The sequence below is a fragment of the Triturus cristatus genome, chromosome 7, assembly GCF_964204655.1.
Source record: "Triturus cristatus chromosome 7, aTriCri1.1, whole genome shotgun sequence".
Lineage (NCBI taxonomy): Eukaryota > Metazoa > Chordata > Amphibia > Caudata > Salamandridae > Triturus > Triturus cristatus.
In genome coordinates this window covers 1,065,709,575-1,065,730,180 of record NC_140590.1, presented here as the reverse complement: position 1 = coordinate 1,065,730,180, position 20,606 = coordinate 1,065,709,575, and the positions used below count along the sequence as shown (strand labels likewise).

The following is a 20,606-nucleotide window of genomic DNA, read 5'->3' as shown; positions in this document are numbered from 1 at the left end:
CTGGTATAGAGAGAGCGGACGTCTAGTGTCACGAAAGTGTATTCACTTGACCATTCAAAGTCTTCTAACTTGTTCAGTAGGTCTCCTGTGTCCCTGAGATATGACGGTAAGTTATGCACTAGAGGTTGTAGGTAAACGTCAATGAATTCCGATATTCGTTCAGTTGGTGAACCCAACCCTGAGATAATAGGTCTGCCTTGTGGAAATCTCCCTGGTTTATGAATTTTCGGTAGGACATAGATGCATGGTGCCCTAGGTGAACTGTTGAAGAGGTATTTGTATTCGATGTCTGAGATGAGACCCTGTTCTCGAAAGTGGGTGAGCTTCTTCTTGATCAGTGTAGTAATCTCACCTAATGGGTTGTGTGTTAGGCCTATGTATGCTAGTCCTTCCGCAAGCTGTCTTTCAATCTCCCCAATGTGTTCTGTTTCCCGCATGATTACTATATTTCCGCCCTTGTCAGCTTCTCTTATGACAATGTCGGTCTTATTAGCCAGAGATTTTAGTGCTATACTTTCTCTTTTGCTCAGATTAAATTTACGAAATGCATCAGTTGGAACAAACGAGTCCTCAAGTTTAAACAAGTCACAGGTCACAGCTTTATAGAAGGTGTCGACCAAGTTGTCTGATGGTAGGGGTGGCATGAACTTGGATTTTGGTTTGAGACCACTGTTCAGATACAAGTTAGGAGCAATGTCTAAGTCTGTAAGAATATCTGACATGGTTGGCGGTGTCCCTGTGCAGTCGTCAAGCGATAACAGAAGATGCAAGTCTTGTATTTCCTTGATCGTTTTATTACTAGGAGTAACAGTTGTTTCAATACATTGTACATCTGTGCATTTGTTTTCAAAAAAAATTTTCAATTTAAGACGGCGCACAAACTTAAAAAGATCAATGTGAATACGTGTGAAATCTGGGACTGAGGTTGGGCAGAAGTTGAGGCCTCTACTTAGTACATTTATATCGCATTCGGAGAGTATACAATCAGAGAGATTAACAATTGTTACATTTTGTTGTACAGTATTCCCCCTTACGGCACTACCTGGTAGTAAGTGTGTTACATTGTTCAATTCTTCAGATTGCGTGAGGCTGATCTGGTCGTTGCCCCTTCTCTCGTATTTGGTCCGTTTTCTTCCCCTCCTTGTTTTTTTGGGATAGGTCTGTTGTACCCTTGTCTGGTGCCCTTCCTGTACCTGGTCATTTCTTCTAAAAAAGAAGAAGATGTATTGTCTTGTGCAAGGCTCCTCAGTCTAGTCTCCACATCCCCACTAATACTGGCCTCACTGGTAACGCTTGAGATGTCAGAGCCACTTGTAGATACCACCACATTCGGTACATTACGTGTGGTATTTCTGTCAGTAGGTGGTTGCTTCACTTCGTCAAATTTCTTAGCGAAAGTGAACACTCTGTTGTTTCTATAGTCGTTCTCGTCTCGCTTGAGCTTCCTCATTTTCTTATCCTTTATGTACAACTGATGTGCACTTAACACCTCCTTCAGAATTTTGAAGTTTTTCTCTGTTGCTTCTTGCTTGTTGAGATTTTTAATCTCTGTCTCTAGTTTTTCTATCTCCTCCAACAACTTGCTCCTTTTTCGTTCCGCATGCCTGATTAGAATGTCCATCATATTGTATGATGATGAGCATATAAGTTCTTCCCATTCCTTTAGTAGGTCTGGGTCAAGATCTTCAAAGGTGGGGAAGATTATAATTCTGAGCCCACGTGGTACCTGCTTAATCTCAATGTATCTTTTCAATATCGTTAGGTCCCACCACCTGGAAAGTTCTTGTTTCCTTAATCTTTCTAGTCCAATAAATTTAAGTTTCAACCCCTCTTGTTCTGGGGGTTTTGCATCGTCTGTTGTATGCTTCACAGTCCCTGTGAACAATTCCCTGATCAATTGGTCTCTCTCATCATTAAAGTTAGCCATACCAAAAGTTGTTCTTGATCAAGTAGAACCAATAGATATGATAATACTCTATTGGTCGTATCCCCCTGCAATCTGAAGAATTGAGTGCAGACTCCCACACTATGAGTCTAGTTCATACACAAGGTAGTGGTGGATGATGAGTCGCACAATCACTCAGGCTATTTACTTCAGCTAGTGGGGCAGTTCAATACAACAAATGTGTCCAAATTGAGACAAAGTATTTGGAAGGTGCCAATCGAGGTCAGATATCCCACTACCAAGGATATCAGTCAAACAGGCCACACATGGTCTGTAATCAAAGCAAAAGGAGAAGACCCCGGCACTCAGCTGATTTATATACAACACACATTCAATTTGAAATTAATCATACGTACTACAAATACCAAATCATAGAGAGAGGAACCAATTCCCATGGGGAGTTTCACAAGACCAACAAGTGTAAGCTGTGAATTTAGTTTAATAATTTTAAAGCACAAAGCAAATCATCTTAGCATATTACATCAAAGACTTGAACAGAACATCAGACAGCATGTATATCCCAAGTCTTGTAGTTCTTATGAGTGCTTTTGACACGTAGAGTGTTCTTTCTGAAACAGCCAACGCGCGTTTCGTCACCACCGTGACTTCCTCAAGGCTGTAGAATAATAATAAAACAAGCATTGTAGTTCCTAGAGATTAATATCCAAATTCCTATTACAATCCTTCGTATAGTGAGGATCCTTCCTGAACCCAGTTTAGTTTGATTTAAAAATCAGATATCAATAAAAGACACTGAACGCAATTGGCAGAGAGACTATTTAAGAACAGGTCCTGAAAACCATTTCACCCTCAGTGTGTAAGACAAGAAGTGAGTGAAGAAGGCATACACAAGAAAGAAAAGAAACAGTGTGTGGAGCATAGAACAAACTCAAAGGCAGAAGAAATAGTCATACCCAATAGAGAAGTGGTCAGGCTGAACCAAGGAGTGATCATATTTACACACCATAGCATAAGTCAATCAATCTAAGATGAAAGGTAGAGTATGTGAATCAGTGTCCCCTTCCTGAGTAAGTTGAGGATACAGATATCTAGAAGACAAGCCAGCCCCGAAAAAGAGAAACATAAATAAAGTGCTTATGTATTGCTCTGTCACCTTCAAAAATATTGTTCAAAGAAGTATTGTCGATGGCTATGATGGGCCCGATTCCCTATGTGTCCCCGGGGAGCAGTCCGTTGAATCCAAGCCTCACTGTCCCCTGTGATCGCAAAAAACGTGGCTGGAAAAAGAAAAAAGAGCGCAGCAGTCCTCACGGTAAAGGACAAAATCTATTTGGCAGTAAGAGAGTTCGGGTATGACCCTGCCTCTCCCGATCTTTAAACAAGCCAAGCATTTACCTATAATTGTCTTACAGTCTGTTGTGAAGCATATTATGCTTTGGGGGGCCGTTTGCAACCTCCAAGATTCTGTCAAATTTGCAGCTTCCATAAGCCAGACGTGATATTACACAGTTTGGTAGTGACTGCATGTAACACAAATAGAGAGGGTAGATATAGGTCAGTAATATACAGTGAACAAACCTAAAATAACAAGCCTGTTAAAACGTAAGTAAATCATATATGTGTGACTTAGACGCACTCGAGTTTAAGAAACACTAATTTTTAAGATCCAGAAGTACTGAATGTCTCTTGTCGTTCGAGCCCAATAAAAGCATCTAAGAACAACAAAAAGAGTGTGTACATTAGAATACAACCTGCAGACATAGACCAACTTAGTCTTGGAGAAAGTTGTCTCCATGTTGGAAACAAACTGGTTAAAAGAATAATTAAAATCTGAAGGAGAACACTTACACGGTCCACAGCGAGCTAAATTTGCTCTGCTGTTCTTCAAGTCTCCCGTAGAATCTTCTTAAGGAACCATGATAAGGTCCTAGGATATATAAGAAAAGTTTTATTTGAGAAGTGAATATCGAAATCATTTAGGCTAATAATCCAAAGTTTAAGGATTGTTATTGGCAGTTCTTACTCCATGTAAAAACGCGGAGAGAGAGTAGTTCAAATTTTGGCCAGCCTTGGTACTGTAATTTCTCCCATCAAAGTTAGGATCAAACAAACCTCCTGTCAGGTACCACACTATCCGATACACTTACCCTTAGTCACTAGCGTATTTGAATATTGGCATTAGTATTTTTGGCCATTCAGTAGTCGGCATTGAAGAAATTGTGCGTCTAGCAGCTCATTACATTAATGTCAAACCCAAAAAACATGTCAAGCAGTAAGAATACGCTTGCATTAGTTGTAGCCAAATAACGAGTAAATCTCAAAGTCAAATTTAGACAAATTTAGACACTACCAGGTAAAACGAAACCGTGACCAGCAATGGCCGTCCACAGAAATCCCATTAAGTGTAACGCTGACTAAAGCAAATACCTTCTGTTAAGCAGAGTGTCGTCCTTAAAGTTCCGTCGTCCTGCAACAGGCAGCGTTGCTCGTAGTTGTGTTTATATACCCATTACGTACCGGAAGAGAAACTGACATCGGATCGAAGTTCGTGAACCCGTGCCGAAACTCGAAGACGGGCTAATGTTCCTCAGTGCGGGCGCCATATTGAGATGTGTAAAACAACCTTAACGATATTTGTTTGGTTGTTTAACTATCGACCCATTGTTTTAACATATTGAAATGTACCTAAAGATAGGTAATCCTCATTGTATACGAGCGGATTCAATACACTTGTCTTCAAAATCTATAGTGATTTAACAGTGCGAGCGCATGTTCAAGTGTTAAAGTAAGTACTTAGACCATTCAGAAAGTATATTACGGTTGCTCGTAACCCGATGTGTAGAGGGTTAAGACCTCAGAAAGTGTGGTACTTAGTAATCGCGATACACGATATGTATATGTTAGAGATGTCAGTACATAAGTTGGTTTTGAGAAGAAGAATAAGCGGAAGGTGCACACAGTTTAGAGGGAGAATGTAGAGAGACCACCGTCCGCCTTGATCCAAGAGTTTGATAGTCCAATCTGTCAATTGGTGTCTATAAATTCCCGAATCGGCCATTAGAGGAATACTTTCCAGAGAGAACAAAACATACATTTGCACGTATTTCTTTGCGCACAATTCTCATTGAATACAATTGTCATCCAATACACAATGGCATTAACCACAATTAAGCGAAGTTAACCCCCCGTCTGTTTTAGTTTTAGGATTCAATAAATACAGGGGTCAACATTCCTGTGTTCACAATATCTGCTATTAACGAATAGTCCTCCAATACATCACAGTGCAGTCCGTGAGTGGAAAAAAACAATAAGTTGGTTAAACCCATCCACAACATGCAAGTTCCTAATGTAGGTGCATATTGCAGGAGACATAATTATGCAACAAAGAGTTACAAAGAGTTACAATGCATATTGCGGTGCCTTTTAGGTTGTGGGCCCTCAGTGCAGAAACATATTATAGTGTTTTTAATATTATTTCGTCTTATGCAACGAGTCCATCTCTGACCCTGGCTGCCACTACCTAACAATTACTCAGACAGGAAAACATGTAGTTCCTTATCAAAGTTTAGGCCATGCTCTACCGCTCTTAGTTTAATAATCCATTGTGCCTCTGTTTTCCGAAGTCTCAGAACTCGGTCACCCCCTCTTTGTTGTGTTTTGATGTGGGTAATGCCATGAAACCGGATATCTTTCATCCTTTCTAACGAGTGTGAATCATTGAAGTGAACCGCAAATGGATATTCTCTGTTGTTGTTCCTTACTGCTCTGACATGCTCTTGTATCCGCTCTTTTAGTGGACGAAGGGTGCTGCCCACATAAATACGGCCACAGATGCAAATCAGGCAGTATACCACAAAGCAGGTGTTGCAGTTAATGAATTCACGTATTGTATATTTGACTTGGGTGTTGTATTTGAAGTCCATTAATTTGTTCAAGGCAAATGGACAGACATTACACTGTGAACATTTGTAAGAACCCTTCGGTTTGTTTGAAAGCCAAGTCAAAGTTTGACCTTTGGGGGGCAAGTAACTGGGACATAAGATGTTGCGTAGGGTAGTACCCCTCCTATGGGCAACCATTGGTTTCTTGGTAATGTGTTTGGTCAAGGATTTGTCCAGATGTAATAGATGCCAATGCTTCAATAGAATTTTATACACGGCATTACTATGTGTGTGGAAATCAGTCACAAGTGCAAGCTTTTCATTTCTTTTCCCTTTCTTTTTCTGTGTATTATGTAACAGGGATTCTCTCGAGGTCTTAAGTATTTTTGTTTTGGCCTTTTTCAGAACAGTTTGTGAATATCCTCTCTGTATAAAGCGTTCCTCTAAGATATTCAATTCTGAAGCAAATACTAGAGGGTCTGAACAGTTCCTTCTGATCCGAGTCATTTCTCCCAGAGGGATTGCGTTGATCTGAGAGCTAGGATGTGCACTACTCGCATGAAGGACTGAATTGCACGATGTTTCTTTCCTATAAAGTTTGGACAGAATCCTGTTGTCCTCTACATACAAAACTACATCCAGGAAGTCTATTCTAGATTGATGGGCCTTGTGTGTGAAATTTAGATTGTACGAATTCACATTGAGGTGATTCACCAAGTCCCGGAGGTCTCTTTCATTTCCTGACCATATCATAAAGATGTCGTCTATATACCTAGACCAATAGATGATGTGTTCAGTCATGTCTGGGGGGCCTTCGCGCCAAAGATGTCTCTGCTCAAAGTTCCCCATGTACAGGTTGGCATATGACGGCGAAAATTTTGAGCCCATTTCGACTCCCACAGCTTGTCTGTACCAGTTACCTAGGTGGAGGAACACATTGTTTTCTAATACTAGACGAGTTAGATCTAGGAGCATCTCTGTATGCTCATATAGTGTTGCATCCCTTTGTCCTAGACATTCATTTAGGACACTGAGTCCCTTCTCCAGTGGTATACTGGTATAGAGAGAGCGGACGTCTAGTGTCACGAAAGTGTATTCACTTGACCATTCAAAGTCTTCTAACTTGTTCAGTAGGTCTTCTGTGTCCCTGAGATATGACGGTAAGTTATGCACTAGAGGTTGTAGGTAAACGTTAATGAATTCCGATATTCGTTCAGTTGGTGAACCCAACCCCGAGATAATAGGTCTGCCTTGTGGAAATCCCCCTGGTTTATGAATTTTCGGTAGGACATAGATGCATGGTGCCCTAGGTGAACTGTTGAAGAGGTATTTGTATTCGATGTCTGAGATGAGACCCTGTTCTCGAAAGTGGGTGAGCTTCTTCTTGATCAGTGTAGTAATCTCACCTAATGGGTTGTGTGTTAGGCCTATGTATGCTAGTCCTAAACCTAAAAGGCACCACAATATGCATTGTAACTCTTTGTAACTCTTTGTTGCATAATTATGTCTCCTGCAATATGCACCTGCAATATGCACCTACATTAGGAACTTGCATGTTGTGGATGGGTTTAACCAACTTATTGTTTTTTTCCACTCACGGACTGCACTGTGATGTATTGGAGGACTATTCGTTAATAGCAGATATTGTGAACACAGGAATGTTGACCCCTGTATTTATTGAATCCTAAAACTAAAACAGACGGGGGGTTAACTTCGCTTAATTGTGGTTAATGCCATTGTGTATTGGATGACAATTGTATTCAATGAGAATTGTGCTCAAAGAAATACGTGCAAATGTATGTTTTGTTCTCTCTGGAAAGTATTCCTCTAATGGCCGATTCGGGAATTTATAGACACCAATTGACAGATTGGACTATCAAACTCTTGGATCAAGGCGGACGGGGGTCTCTCTACATTCTCCCTCTAAACTGTGTGCACCTTCCGCTTATTCTTCTTCTCAAAACCAACTTATGTACTGACATCTCTAACATATACATATCGTGTATCGCGATTACTAAGTACCACACTTTCTGAGGTCTTAACCCTCTACACATCGGGTTACGAGCAACCGTAATATACTTTCTGAATGGTCTAAGTACTTACTTTAACACTTGAACATGGCGCTCGCACTGTTAAATCACTATAGATTTTGAAGACAAGTGTATTGAATCCGCTCGTATACAATGAGGATTACCTATCTTTAGGTACATTTCAATATGTTAAAACAATGGGTCGATAGTTAAACAACCAAACATATATCGTTAAGGTTGTTTTACACATCTCAATATGGCGCCCGCACTGAGGAACATTAGCCCGTCTTCGAGTTTCGGCACGGGTTCACGAACTTCGATCCGATGTCAGTTTCTCTTCCGGTACGTAATGGGTATATAAACACAACTACGAGCAACGCTGCCTGTTGCAGGACGACGGAACTTTAAGGACGACACTCTGCTTAACAGAAGGTATTTGCTTTAGTCAGCGTTACACTTAATGGGATTTCTGTGGACGGCCATTGCTGGTCACGGTTTCGTTTTACCTAGTAGTGTCTAAATTTGTCTAAATTTGACTTTGAGATTTACTCGTTATTTGGCTACAACTAATGCAAGCGTATTCTTACTGCTTGACATGTTTTTTGGGTTTGACATTAATGTAATGAGCTGCTAGACGCACAATTTCTTCAATGCCGACTACTGAATGGCCAAAAATACTAATGCCAATATTCAAATACGCTAGTGACTAAGGGTAAGTGTATCGGATAGTGTGGTACCTGACAGGAGGTTTGTTTGATCCTAACTTTGATGGGAGAAATTACAGTACCAAGGCTGGCCAAAATTTGAACTACTCTCTCTCCGCGTTTTTACATGGAGTAAGAACTGCCAATAACAATCCTTAAACTTTGGATTATTAGCCTAAATGATTTCGATATTCACTTCTCAAATAAAACTTTTCTTATATATCCTAGGACCTTATCATGGTTCCTTAAGAAGATTCTACGGGAGACTTGAAGAACAGCAGAGCAAATTTAGCTCGCTGTGGACCGTGTAAGTGTTCTCCTTCAGATTTTAATTATTCTTTTAACCAGTTTGTTTCCAACATGGAGACAACTTTCTCCAAGACTAAGTTGGTCTATGTCTGCAGGTTGTATTCTAATGTACACACTCTTTTTGTTGTTCTTAGATGCTTTTATTGGGCTCGAACGACAAGAGACATTCAGTACTTCTGGATCTTAAAAATTAGTGTTTCTCAAACTCTTGAGTGTGTGTAAGTCACACATATATGATTTACTTACGTTTTAACAGGCTTGTTATTTTAGGTTTGTTCACTGTATATTACTGACCTATATCTACCCTCTCTATTTGTGTTACATGCAGTCACTACCAAACTGTGTAATATCACGTCTGGCTTATGGAAGCTGCAAATTTGACAGAATCTTGGAGGTTGTAAACGGCCCCCCAAAGCATAATATGCTTCACAACAGACTGTAAGACAATTATAGGTAAATGCTTGGCTTGTTTAAAGATCGGGAGAGGCAGGGTCATACCCGAACTCTCTTACTGCCAAATAGATTTTGTCCTTTACCGTGAGGACTGCTGCGCTCTTTTTTCCTTTTCCAGCCACGTTTTTTGCGATCACACGGGACAGTGAGGCTTGGATTCAACGGACTGCTCCCCGGGGACATAGGGGACACATAGGGAATCGGGCCCATCATAGCCATTGACAATACTTCTTTGAACAATATTTTTGAAGGTGACAGAGCAATACATAAGCACTTTATTTATGTTTCTCTTTTTCGGGGCTAGCTTGTCTTCTAGATATCTGTATCCTCAACTTACTCAGGAAGGGGACACTGATTCACATACTCTACCTTTCATCTTAGATTGATTGACTTATGCTATGGTGTGTAAATATGATCACTCCTTGGTTCAGCCTGACCACTTCTCTATTGGGTATGACTATTTCTTCTGCCTTTGAGTTTGTTCTATGCTCCACACACTGTTTCTTTTCTTTCTTGTGTATGCCTTCTTCACTCACTTCTTGTCTTACACACTGAGGGTGAAATGGTTTTCAGGACCTGTTCTTAAATAGTCTCTCTGCCAATTGCGTTCAGTGTCTTTTATTGATATCTGATTTTTAAATCAAACTAAACTGGGTTCAGGAAGGATCTTCACTATACGAAGGATTGTAATAGGAATTTGGATATTAATCTCTAGGAACTACAATGCTTGTTTTATTATTATTCGACAGCCTTGAGGAAGTCACGGTGGTGACGAAACGCGCGTTGGCTGTTTCAGAAAGAACACTCTACGTATCAAAAGCACTCATAAGAACTACAAGACTTGGGATATACATGCTGTCTGATGTTCTGTTCAAGTTTTTGATGTAATATGCTAAGATGATTTGCTTTGTGCTTTAAAATTATTAAACTAAATTCACAGCTTACACTTGTTGGTCTTGTGAAACTCCCCATGGGAATTGGTTTCTCTCTCTATGATTTGGTATTTGTAGTACTTATGATTAATTTCAAATTGAATGTGTGTTGTATATAAATCAGCTGAGTGCCGGGGTCTTCTCCTTTTGCTTTGATTACAGACCATGTGTGGCCTGTTTGACTGATATCCTTGGTAGTGGGATATCTGACCTCGATTGGCACCTTCCAAATACTTTGTCTCAATTTGGACACATTTGTTGTATTGAACTGCCCCACTAGCTGAAGTAAATAGCCTGAGTGATTGTGCGACTCATCATCCACTACTACCTTGTGTATGAACTAGGATCTTTTATTGTGTATTTGCCATCATGTCCTTATGCTCAGGGAAAGAGAGATTGGTACAAGTCCAGACTTCGTCAGGGATGGTAACAGGTCCCCTTGATGCCTTTTTAATTAAAGCGACGGGTATCTTAGAAAAAGAAATCGCCTTTGTAGAGAAACGTTTATCTTTAGACCTTATAACAGGCAAGCGTTCTTCCTTGGGCCAATTTGCTACCGCGATTTCTCCTAGTAAAGTGAGCACTATAGTCCAAAATACAAGCCTACAACAAGATCCTGGTCCAGTGCCGGTAGGCTCATGTCATCATAAGGACGGATCCATTGAAAATATAATAGGTGATGGCTTGTCCTCGAGTGATACTAACTCCAGTGGGGAGGATGTTGCCCTACATACTGGTTGTTCTGCTCAACCCCAAATATTTAAGGGGGTTTCCCAGACTATTAAACGTCGCAAAAGGAAAAGAGCGAATAGAGCTCAAAAGGGAGGTATATCTAAGATCCCTAAATCTAATACTTCAGTACTGAATCCATCGGCTGATTCCAACTCTCACCTTCCCATACCTGTGTTAACCGATACTAGTCCATCATGTCCGTTGGTCCCAGGTAATGAGAAAGAATTATTAAATAGTATAGAAGTAATAGTTAAGTCACTTATGATACCCCTACTTGAACGTACTAGATTGTTGAATGCTAAAATGGAATCCTTGGAGAAAACAGTTATCGCTAACAATGAGATGTTAAAAGAATTGTTGAATAAGCAAAATATGACCCAAACATTAACTAAAAACACCAAAAATTCTGGGACGGGCGTATGTACTATACCTGAAATCCACGCCCCTGCTGAATATTCTAGCATACAACCATCGATAAGTAGAAATACCAAAGACGTTAATATTGATAAGGAATCCATGGGAAGTGCAAAGGAGAAACCAAAGTCAAACCAAAGTGCTCCAATGTTGAGGAGCCTAGAGAACCCTCCAGCTGAGCCTGTCAAGAGGGATCCAAAACAGAATGCCCTCTGCATCAACCTTCCTCCTGAGGCCACACCATATACAATAATCCTGACGGGAGTATCGGTTGTTAAAGGTGAAAAAACCGAAACATTTAGGGAGCTTAAAAATAAAGTAGTCTTTTGGCTGAATAAAAATAGACCTCTCCCACCGACCTCTGTTACGGAAATTCTTAATGTCAGAAGAGTAAAATGGGTGGGGCATTGCCCTAAGGACCTAGAGGGGGATTGTATTATTGTCAATTTTAGGGACTCATGGGTGGTGGATTTTATACGTAGGGAACCTAGATATGGTAGGATGGGTGATGTGCAAACTTTGGACCTTAATTATTTTTATCCAAAACGAAATGGGGGTCCTCCTACTATACCTATGTTTAATTATCAGGGTAAATCCAAGGGTAGGCTCCTAAATGGATTGGTATCTTATTCCCCCCATTCCTTCCCCCATCTGCATAATCGTTTTGAACCACTCTCTGATTTAGAGTGTATTGATTGACTTCCTTCCAATAATGGTGGGGTCAGTCTATCAGATACTAACGTTAGAGTTGCTGAGGGTTTTAATAATAATAATAATGACCCAGTAGCAGATGGTGCCGCCTGCTGTAATTTGTGATTTGGTCTTAGTAGACCCCAATAATGGTGGGGTCAGCTTACCAGATACTAACGTTAGAGTTGCTGAGGGTTATAATAATAATAATGACCCAGTAGCAGATGGTGCCGCCTGTTGTAGTTTATGTGACTTGATCTCAGTAGATCTTGGTAGGAATAAAGAGAAAAATGACAAGATCTGTGGGATTGCTACAGTTAGTTATCCCCCTGTCAGTTGTCTATTATCAAAGAAGGGTGAGCAGGGCCCAACAATGGGGGGAACGAATCAAGAAAAATTAATATTTCATGAAACTGGGCTGAAAATTGTTTCATGGAATATTGCGGGACTAAAGGGGAAGTTAGGCTCGGAGGACTGGACAGTTTTCATTGATAGGTTTGATATTATAATTTTTCAAGAAAGTTGGGCACCTGAACCGTTATATCGGACAGGTTACCTAAACTTTTATAAACCAGCAATACAGGGGAAAAAGGGTAGACCCTCTGGGGCCTAGTTATATGGGTCAGGCAAACTAATGGTTACAGGATAGTGGATGTTCCAGTTTTGAACCCTGATATCCTGGGAATAAAACTAAGTAGGGCAGACCACAAGAGCTTGTTTATTATAAACATTTATGCTCGTGGCCTGCCGGGGGGGAGGTGTCCTGCAATTATTGATGAGTTAGACTCATATCTAGAAGTAATTGGGAGGGACAACCCCATTATACTTGCAGGGGATCTGAATTGTAATTTTGAACCCGTGGCGTGTGAAAATCAGGATATACGGGAGGAGGAAGATGCAGTTTGGAACGTTCCAGTCTTGGCCCTAAACCCCATCAAAAAGGCAACTGAGGCAGCTCTACACTGGCTCGGTTTGTGTTTGGAATGGGGGCTAAGAGCGGCCAATGGTCGCTCCCTTTCTGATAAAAACGGACTTCCTACTTATGATAATGGGGCCAGTACTAGTAGAATTGACTATATCTTATTAAAAATGGAGTATTGGTCCCTGTTGGATGATATGGAGGTTGTTGCTCGCCCAGAGAGCGACCACAATCCTTTAGTATTAAGTTTAAAATACTTAGCTGGCCAAGGTGGATCAGATCCAGTGAGATGTCACACTGCAGAAACATTTCTCACTAATGACAGACGTAGGGTCCGCTGGCCCAGGGCCTTGGAGTACCAGGAATTGTTGCATGAGTTATCCCTGGAAGTATCCTCTTCCTGGGGTGCTCTTCAGGATCTGCCTATTACTATAGATACATTACATCAGATTAGCAACACACATGACCAGCTATTTAAAAAATTAAAAACTCTATTGTCAAAACCTGTAAACCCTGGGAAAAGTGTAACTATGGGATTCGGACAGAAATGGTATAATATATCATGTAGGGAGGCGCATAGTGATTTGATTAAAGTTATTAAATCTAGAATTAGCCTTGACATTAAAAAGGCTCGTGGGAGGTATAAAAAGGTTTTGTGGGAGGCGAAGCGAGAGTGGGATGAGTCCCATTGGCAGGACCTCTACGAGGCCTGTCTATCTTCCAACCAGATTAAATTCTGGGAGGTGGTGAATTGGGGCAGAAACACAGACTCGCAAATCCCAGAAAATCATGTCCCCACTGATGCCTGGGTGGATTTTTATTATTCCCAGTTCAAGGGAGCAGCAAATGTACCCGATTTTGCGATAGAATATCCGGTACAATTGCGTGCCCCTTCATCCCAATCTTTAATGTTTTTGAATGAGGACACAGAATTGGCACTGGGTTTGATACATTCGGGGAAAGCACCCGGTATGGATTGCATCCCGGCAGATCTTTTCAAATTAGATCAGTGGATCTGGGTCCCTTATATTACTAAGATTGCTAATGCTATTGCTAGTGGGGCCAGGATTCCTGATTCATGGAAAGGGGCGGAAATTCTCCCAATTTTCAAAAAAGGAGATCGTTCTGTCCCAGAAAACTACCGCCCTATTAGCCTTATAGATGCCCTACAGAAAGTTGTAGCAAGGATGATCCTTGCAAAAATCCAGATCTGGATGGAGAAGGAGAGTATTCTGTCACCAATGCAAGCGGGTTTTAGGTCTGGCATTAGCACCATTGACCAGGTATTTAGATTTATCCAGTTATACTGGAAAGTGGTGCTATTGGGTGGTGGAACTATATATGCTGCTTTTGTGGACCTTAAGTCCGCTTTTGATCTCGTGCCAGGGCAAAGTTATGGGCCGTGTTGGAGGATATCGGGATGCCGCAAGACATTCTCGAACTAGTGATAAGACTTCACACGGGCAATTTTGCTAGGGTTAGGTGGGGGAGACAGGGCCAGGTGACGGATTGTTTTCCTGTAACCCGTGGAGTCCGTCAGGGGGTGTGTTTTGGCTCCCACCTTATTTTTGTTATTTATTAATCAAGTGGTTTTTTTTTTTTCCTGAAACCCCTACTGACGCCCCAACTTTAGGAGGTACTAAGTTTCCCCTGCTCATTTTTGCCGATGAGACGTTAATCCTCTCTAAGACTCGTAAGGGTCTACAGACAGCGATTAACAGATTTGAGGATTTTTGTAAACTAAATGATCTACAGGCGAATGTGAGCAAAACTAAATTCATGGTACTAACTAAAACTCGACCTTTAAAAAGCCATGTTAGCATGAATGGGGTTGAGCTTGAACAGGTGGATGCCATGACCTATCTTGGGGTGACTTTAGATTCTCATTTGCGTTGGCAGCCACAGGTGGATGTTCTTTGCTTAAAATTTGCACGACTTACGGGTACACTAATCCAGGAGCAACGTAAATCTCTGACTAAAAGGGTAAAGCCAGCTTTAAAAATATATAATGCAAGGATTAGTTCTGCCATATTGTACGGTGCTGATCTTTGGGGACATAAGGATTTAACTCCTTTGGAAAGGATAGAAAATAAATTCCTACGTAAGTTGGTTAGCTTACCCCAATCTACACCAATTAAACACTTACTGATAGATATGGGTTGTAAAACAGTAAAGGAACAAGCACGGTACCGGTTGGTAGCCCTATGGAGACGCATTTGGACTACTCCAGAATTGGCTTTATTTGCTAAAGAAATTGAAGACATAAGATCTATTTCGGGTTATGCAAAAATTCCCTGGTTTAGAGAAGTAAGGAAAATTCTGGATAATATGAGACTTAGTTTACTGTGGTCTGATCCGGGTACAAATGCCTTTCCCTCTACTAAAGATTTCAAAATGCTATACTGGGCAACTGTTAAGCAGCAATTAGTCTCGCAATCGGACTTGCTTACATTAACTGGTCAGTTCCTAGTTTATAAATTGGATCCCCATCTGGAGGACTACTGGGATGTAATAACGAGGAGTCTAGATAGAAAATTATACCACCAGTTTAGGGTGGGGTCATTACCCCTGAGATCCTTTACTAAAAATTGGAAAGGTCAGCCAAATGAATACTGTCCATGGTGTAAGGAATATAGGGAAAGTGTTGGCCATTTTTTCTTTGCCTGCCCTGCCTACTCGGTGCCAAGGTGCAAATTGCTAACGCCTATTTGCAAGCGGATGAACTCCAGGAGGTGTGCAGATGCATTATGTGAACTAAGATTTAATACCTCAGAGTTTATCGTTATTGGTGTGGCGAAATTTTTAGGGTGGGCATGGATCATTGGAGCCAGACAGGTCTAATGTATGTTGAGATATCTTAAATTATATGATTACAAATTTAATATGCAAATCACGTCTTGAATTGAGGTTTAATAATTTTTTTAAGAAAGGTCTTAAAGATTATATATTGTTGTTTTTTAACTGTTTAAACAGTCTTTTATGAATTATGGTGTATGTATTATCACTTTTTATAGACTGCCTTTTATGATGTAACTAGCGAAATAAAGACGTATGAACTGAACTGGTAATACATATTAAGTATTTTATGTTTATGGGGATGAAAACCACACCCTAAATACTCCTCTGTAGCTGCAGTAGCACTAAAAGGGAGATGCTACATTACGGAGAATTCAGATAACTGTGCAGATTCTCTCAGCCTCCTTCTAGTGATACAATTGGCTGACACACATTGTCTCGCGCTAGAGGAACGATCAGATATTCATTGACATCCATGCAGACTAGGATCCTTGACATTGCTAATATGTGGGCAAATCAGGGTACTAGCCTTGATCTAGTAAGAGTTGCATGTGAAAATAGACCAACTGGGATCCATAGGAGCCCACTGTCCATTTCAACCAACGGAAGAAGAGTTTGGTAAGCCCACAATCCATTTTAAAAAGTATAATTAAAAATCTCAAAGGGATTTGTTCTCTACATCCCCAAATCCCTACTCATAAGTAAATGAAGGGACACATTTCGTTTTATAGATTTCCATCATTGATTGGAGGTGGAGAGGTGCAACTATCCATGAGCTTTTGATAAGTGAAAGAACTCCCAGTAGGGTTTACAAGCTTTAAACTTTTTTTAAGGTGTGACCAGGATAGTTAGTGTGTGTAGTTCTTTCACCCCCCTCCCCCCTTCGCATACCTACTTTGGGTGATATTTAGGAGAATAATGATGGGCTGGTAGACACAGAAGAGAAACACTCTTGCTGGCCTATGATTGAAGCTACGGGTGACACTATTGGAACAGGCGGAGCTTCCCTAGTTTCAGCAGGCATCACTGCAGGTTGTTGAAATAGATCTTCATCTCCCTGAGGCTGGGACCAGTCCAGCCAAAGGTCCCTAGCAGTTTGAGAATTCTTCCTGTAGGTTTCAAAACAAGACAGACAGACCAAGTGAGCATGCAGTGCCAAAATGTACATTCCCTCATGGGTGGCATAAACTGAAATCCATCATACTCTGAAAGAACATAATTACCTGATGACAGAAGAGCCCTCAGTTCAAAAGACCTCTTCATGCAATGTGGTTCGAAAAGGAAACTGTCTGACAGGTTCCAGTGTTTTTGTTCCTTATGGAACTAATGTACTGGGAAGGTAATAACGTGCTGTGTGGGAAGGCTGTGTTTATGTAGACCATCTTGCTCACACTTTATAAACATATATTGTACTGTGTTGCATAGTATTATATGACTTCAGGATTTACAATAAGTTGGTAACATAAGAGGCAGACATAAGATATTTGCGGCCAAAAAGATACGTTTAATATTCCTACCTTCAAGTTTTTAATATTTTGCATGATGATTTTTGTTTTTCTGAATGCTTTCCCTACTAATAATGGATTGTCTCTTTAAAGGGGGGTGGGGTCAGTGCCTTAATTTTTCATGAACTTGGAGAGATGTTTAGTGGGGTGTAATTGTCCTACTCTGCAATGCAGTACAGTGGCTTTACTTTCGTCTCTACAGGTGAAGCAGCTGGTTGGAGATCAGTTGTTTTCCCGGTATGATCGCCTCCTCCTGCAGTCTAGTTTGGACCTCATGGCAGATGTGGTGTACTGCCCCCGCCCCAGCTGTCAGACCCCAGTGATGCAGGAACCTGGGGGCACTATGGGAATCTGCTCGTGTTGCCACTATGCTTTTTGTACAATGTGTAAAATGACCTATCATGGAGTTTCACCATGTAAAGTAACAGCAGGTACCCTTATTTATTTATATTTCTGCATCACAAGCCTTAGACTGCTTTCTTGTATTATCAGCACAGATGTCACTGCATTTTGTAACAAAAAATAATAATAATGTCATGGTATCGCTAAGCACCTCTTTGCTTCTTTGTTATATGGACTATATGAGTACCAATAACCATACAGAGAGAAATAGGAACCTCAGTTTCATAGTGTCATTGTAATTCCCTTTTATCCACCGTACTATGAGGGCTTATTCACATTCACCTATTTCTGAAGATTTCGAAACATGTTTTCTGAATACCTTCTCACAAGTTATAGATTTTGACAAATGTCACACTATTAGATCATGGCCTGTAGTACTCTGAGCCAGTTTGGTAAACATCATGACAACCATTGCCAGAGTTCCTTTAACCAAATGAGCCAGAACCTACTGTGAGTCGACTGAATTGCCAGGAATCTCCCTTTGAATGTGACTTTGAAGGGAAAGCAAAGTTTGAGGAGCTGAGGCTTCAGCTTGCAGCTTGTTTCGAAGTAAAACAACTAGTTCAGTCAGCCCATGTGTCAGTCACAATAAGTATTATGCCCAAGTGGTAATATTAGTTTTGAAAATGAGATGATAATTTATTTATACTAAGGAGATATGATTAACAGCTTAAGGAAGCCTTATGCTACTGATATGTTCCAATTAAAGTAAATGGTAGTGGTTACTCTGTAGTTACACGTATTCTCTAGCAGGCTTTGTGTACATTTGTGGCAAGTCTACAATGTAAGCTTAACTTTGTAGCAAGGGGATATTTTACTCATTCTTAGTGTGGAGCCCTAACAAATTTGGTCAGGCAGCTTTAGGGAGAGCTGTGCCTTGCAGCCACTGTTCGTGCCAGGCAGCAGACTCTCTTCCTCTCTCTCAGTTGCTCAGGTGGTCTCTTCAGAGAAAGAGAGGGGGAATACAATATCTACAACACATCCCTCACCATTCATGCAGCAGTTCGTCTCGCTCATTATGATTTGGAACAGTTGGAGAGAGTGGGCAGACTTTTTCCCTGGTTGCTAAATAGGAAGTGACGAGAATGTTTCTGGCTGCAGTACAGTAGCATCATGAAATGCCTTGAAGACATACGTGGGTGGGTGGACTTGGGATTCTGCCACATGTGCCTCATCCAGGTCCTTAGTCATGGCTAAAATGTACAGGCTTCCTCCTTGCCCTAACTGGCAACAAATATGTAAGTAGTATATGAAGCTTTGCAAACCATTAAAGAAGACACCCAAGTTTGCTCTCTTTACTAGGCATTATGGACTAAGGACAGATTCAACCAGCACCAGATGGTTGCACCCACACAACTTCAACAGTGGCCCTTCAAGCCTCCTCAATCGCAATATTCCTGGTGGGGCAACCTAACTCCAGACTACACCAGAGTCCGAAGAGAGAAGAATCAAAGAACCACTTGTTTCACCAGAAGACGAGCTGGGTTAACTGGGGATCATGTGCTGCCACCATCCAAGATAAGGGGTATCCATTTCCCACAAGACCACATGGTTGGACAGGATCCCTTCAGACAAATGAGTGAAATAATCTTAACATCATGCCACTAATTTGGAGCAGCTACAATCTATCCCCTCTAGGAAGAGAGGAGTTGGGTCCTGCTCCAAGTGCCGGAAGGGGAAAGTGAAGACCTTACTGAGCAAAGGGGGTGATTGGCCTGGTAACTGCATGTGAGTAGAACCACATGATTTACCCCTTTTTGAGAACAAGGAATACTATTTACACTCTATCATAAACCTGCATTTTATCTGCAAGTTCATCTGAAAGGAGTCTTTAAAGATGGTAAATTTTGTAGATGTCTTTCATTACCTACTGCAAGATGACTGAATGGCAATTTGAGCCTTTTCAATGCCTACTTCCACGTCCAAATTCACAGGAAATGTCAGATTCCCCAGGTGTACCATGGGCAGAGTGCACTGGCATTTCAAGGCTTTGGTCTGCGTTCTGCACAACCTAAATCAAGTTTCTGAGAGTCGTTGCAAAGCTGCTGGTGCCAGTTGCTACACATTTGCAGTTAGGGGGTGTAAGAAAGTGCCCTCTTTTTGTATGGTGGCCCCCACCTTTTGCTAAACTGCTGATGTACTTTGACTGAGTGTGCCCTGGGTTCCTGCCAACCAGGTACCCAGGGCCTATGTTCGTTCCCTAAAACTGCATTGAAAACAAAACCCAATTGTAACTCCCTGGCCACAGGTCAGCCCCTTGTAAATGGTACCACAGGTACCAAGGGCACTGTGGCCAGGGAAGGCCTCTAAGGGCTGCTGCACTTATTGTGCCACCCTTAGAGGCCCTGTACCTTTACACACACACACTTCCTTTGCAGGCTGCATGTTTTGGTGCAGAACAAAGTGAAGAGTTGCATCCCTATGTGCCATGCCTACATCCCACTGCCCTGTCATAGATCAGCCACCCCTCCAGCTGGTTGCACTATACCAGTGGTGAGGGTACAGGTGCATGAGCCCTGTACCCCTACAGTGTCTAAGCCAATTCTTAGATAGTGCAGTAATGCCATTAAGAGTATATGGTGCTGGGAGCTTGTCATTGCGAACTCCACAGTACCCTAATGGCTTTACTGAAAACTGGGGGAGTTTTGTATCAAAATCAGCACATTAAACCCAGACTGATGCCAGTGTGGGATTTAATGAAGAATGCACACAGAGGGCATCTTAGAGATGCCCCCTGAAAAACGACCTAACACTAGTGTCCAGGCTGAGTGGCTGCTCACCAGCTGCCACCACCAGACATGTTTCTGGACCCCTGGGTCGAGAGCCTGCTGCTCTCGGGGGTCTGAAACAATGCACATCCTAAGACGAGGTGCCAAGCCTCCTCCCCCAGGATCCACAAAGGGGAAGCTTCAAAGGCTTGCTGCCTTTGTGAG

The 20,606-nt window shown here is 41.4% G+C and overlaps 1 protein-coding gene across 2 annotated transcripts in view; it reads left to right on the top strand.

The window, feature by feature from the left end:
- LOC146811097 (E3 ubiquitin-protein ligase RNF14-like) overlaps positions 1-20,606 on the top strand; it is a 133,924-nt gene that overhangs the window by 67,783 nt on the left and 45,535 nt on the right. For both annotated transcript variants that reach the window (XM_085618143.1, XM_085618144.1), the window contains exon 5: positions 17,474-17,702. In XM_085618143.1, coding sequence (XP_085474269.1) covers positions 17,474-17,702 — 229 coding nt within the window. The remainder of the gene's footprint in view (positions 1-17,473; positions 17,703-20,606) is intronic.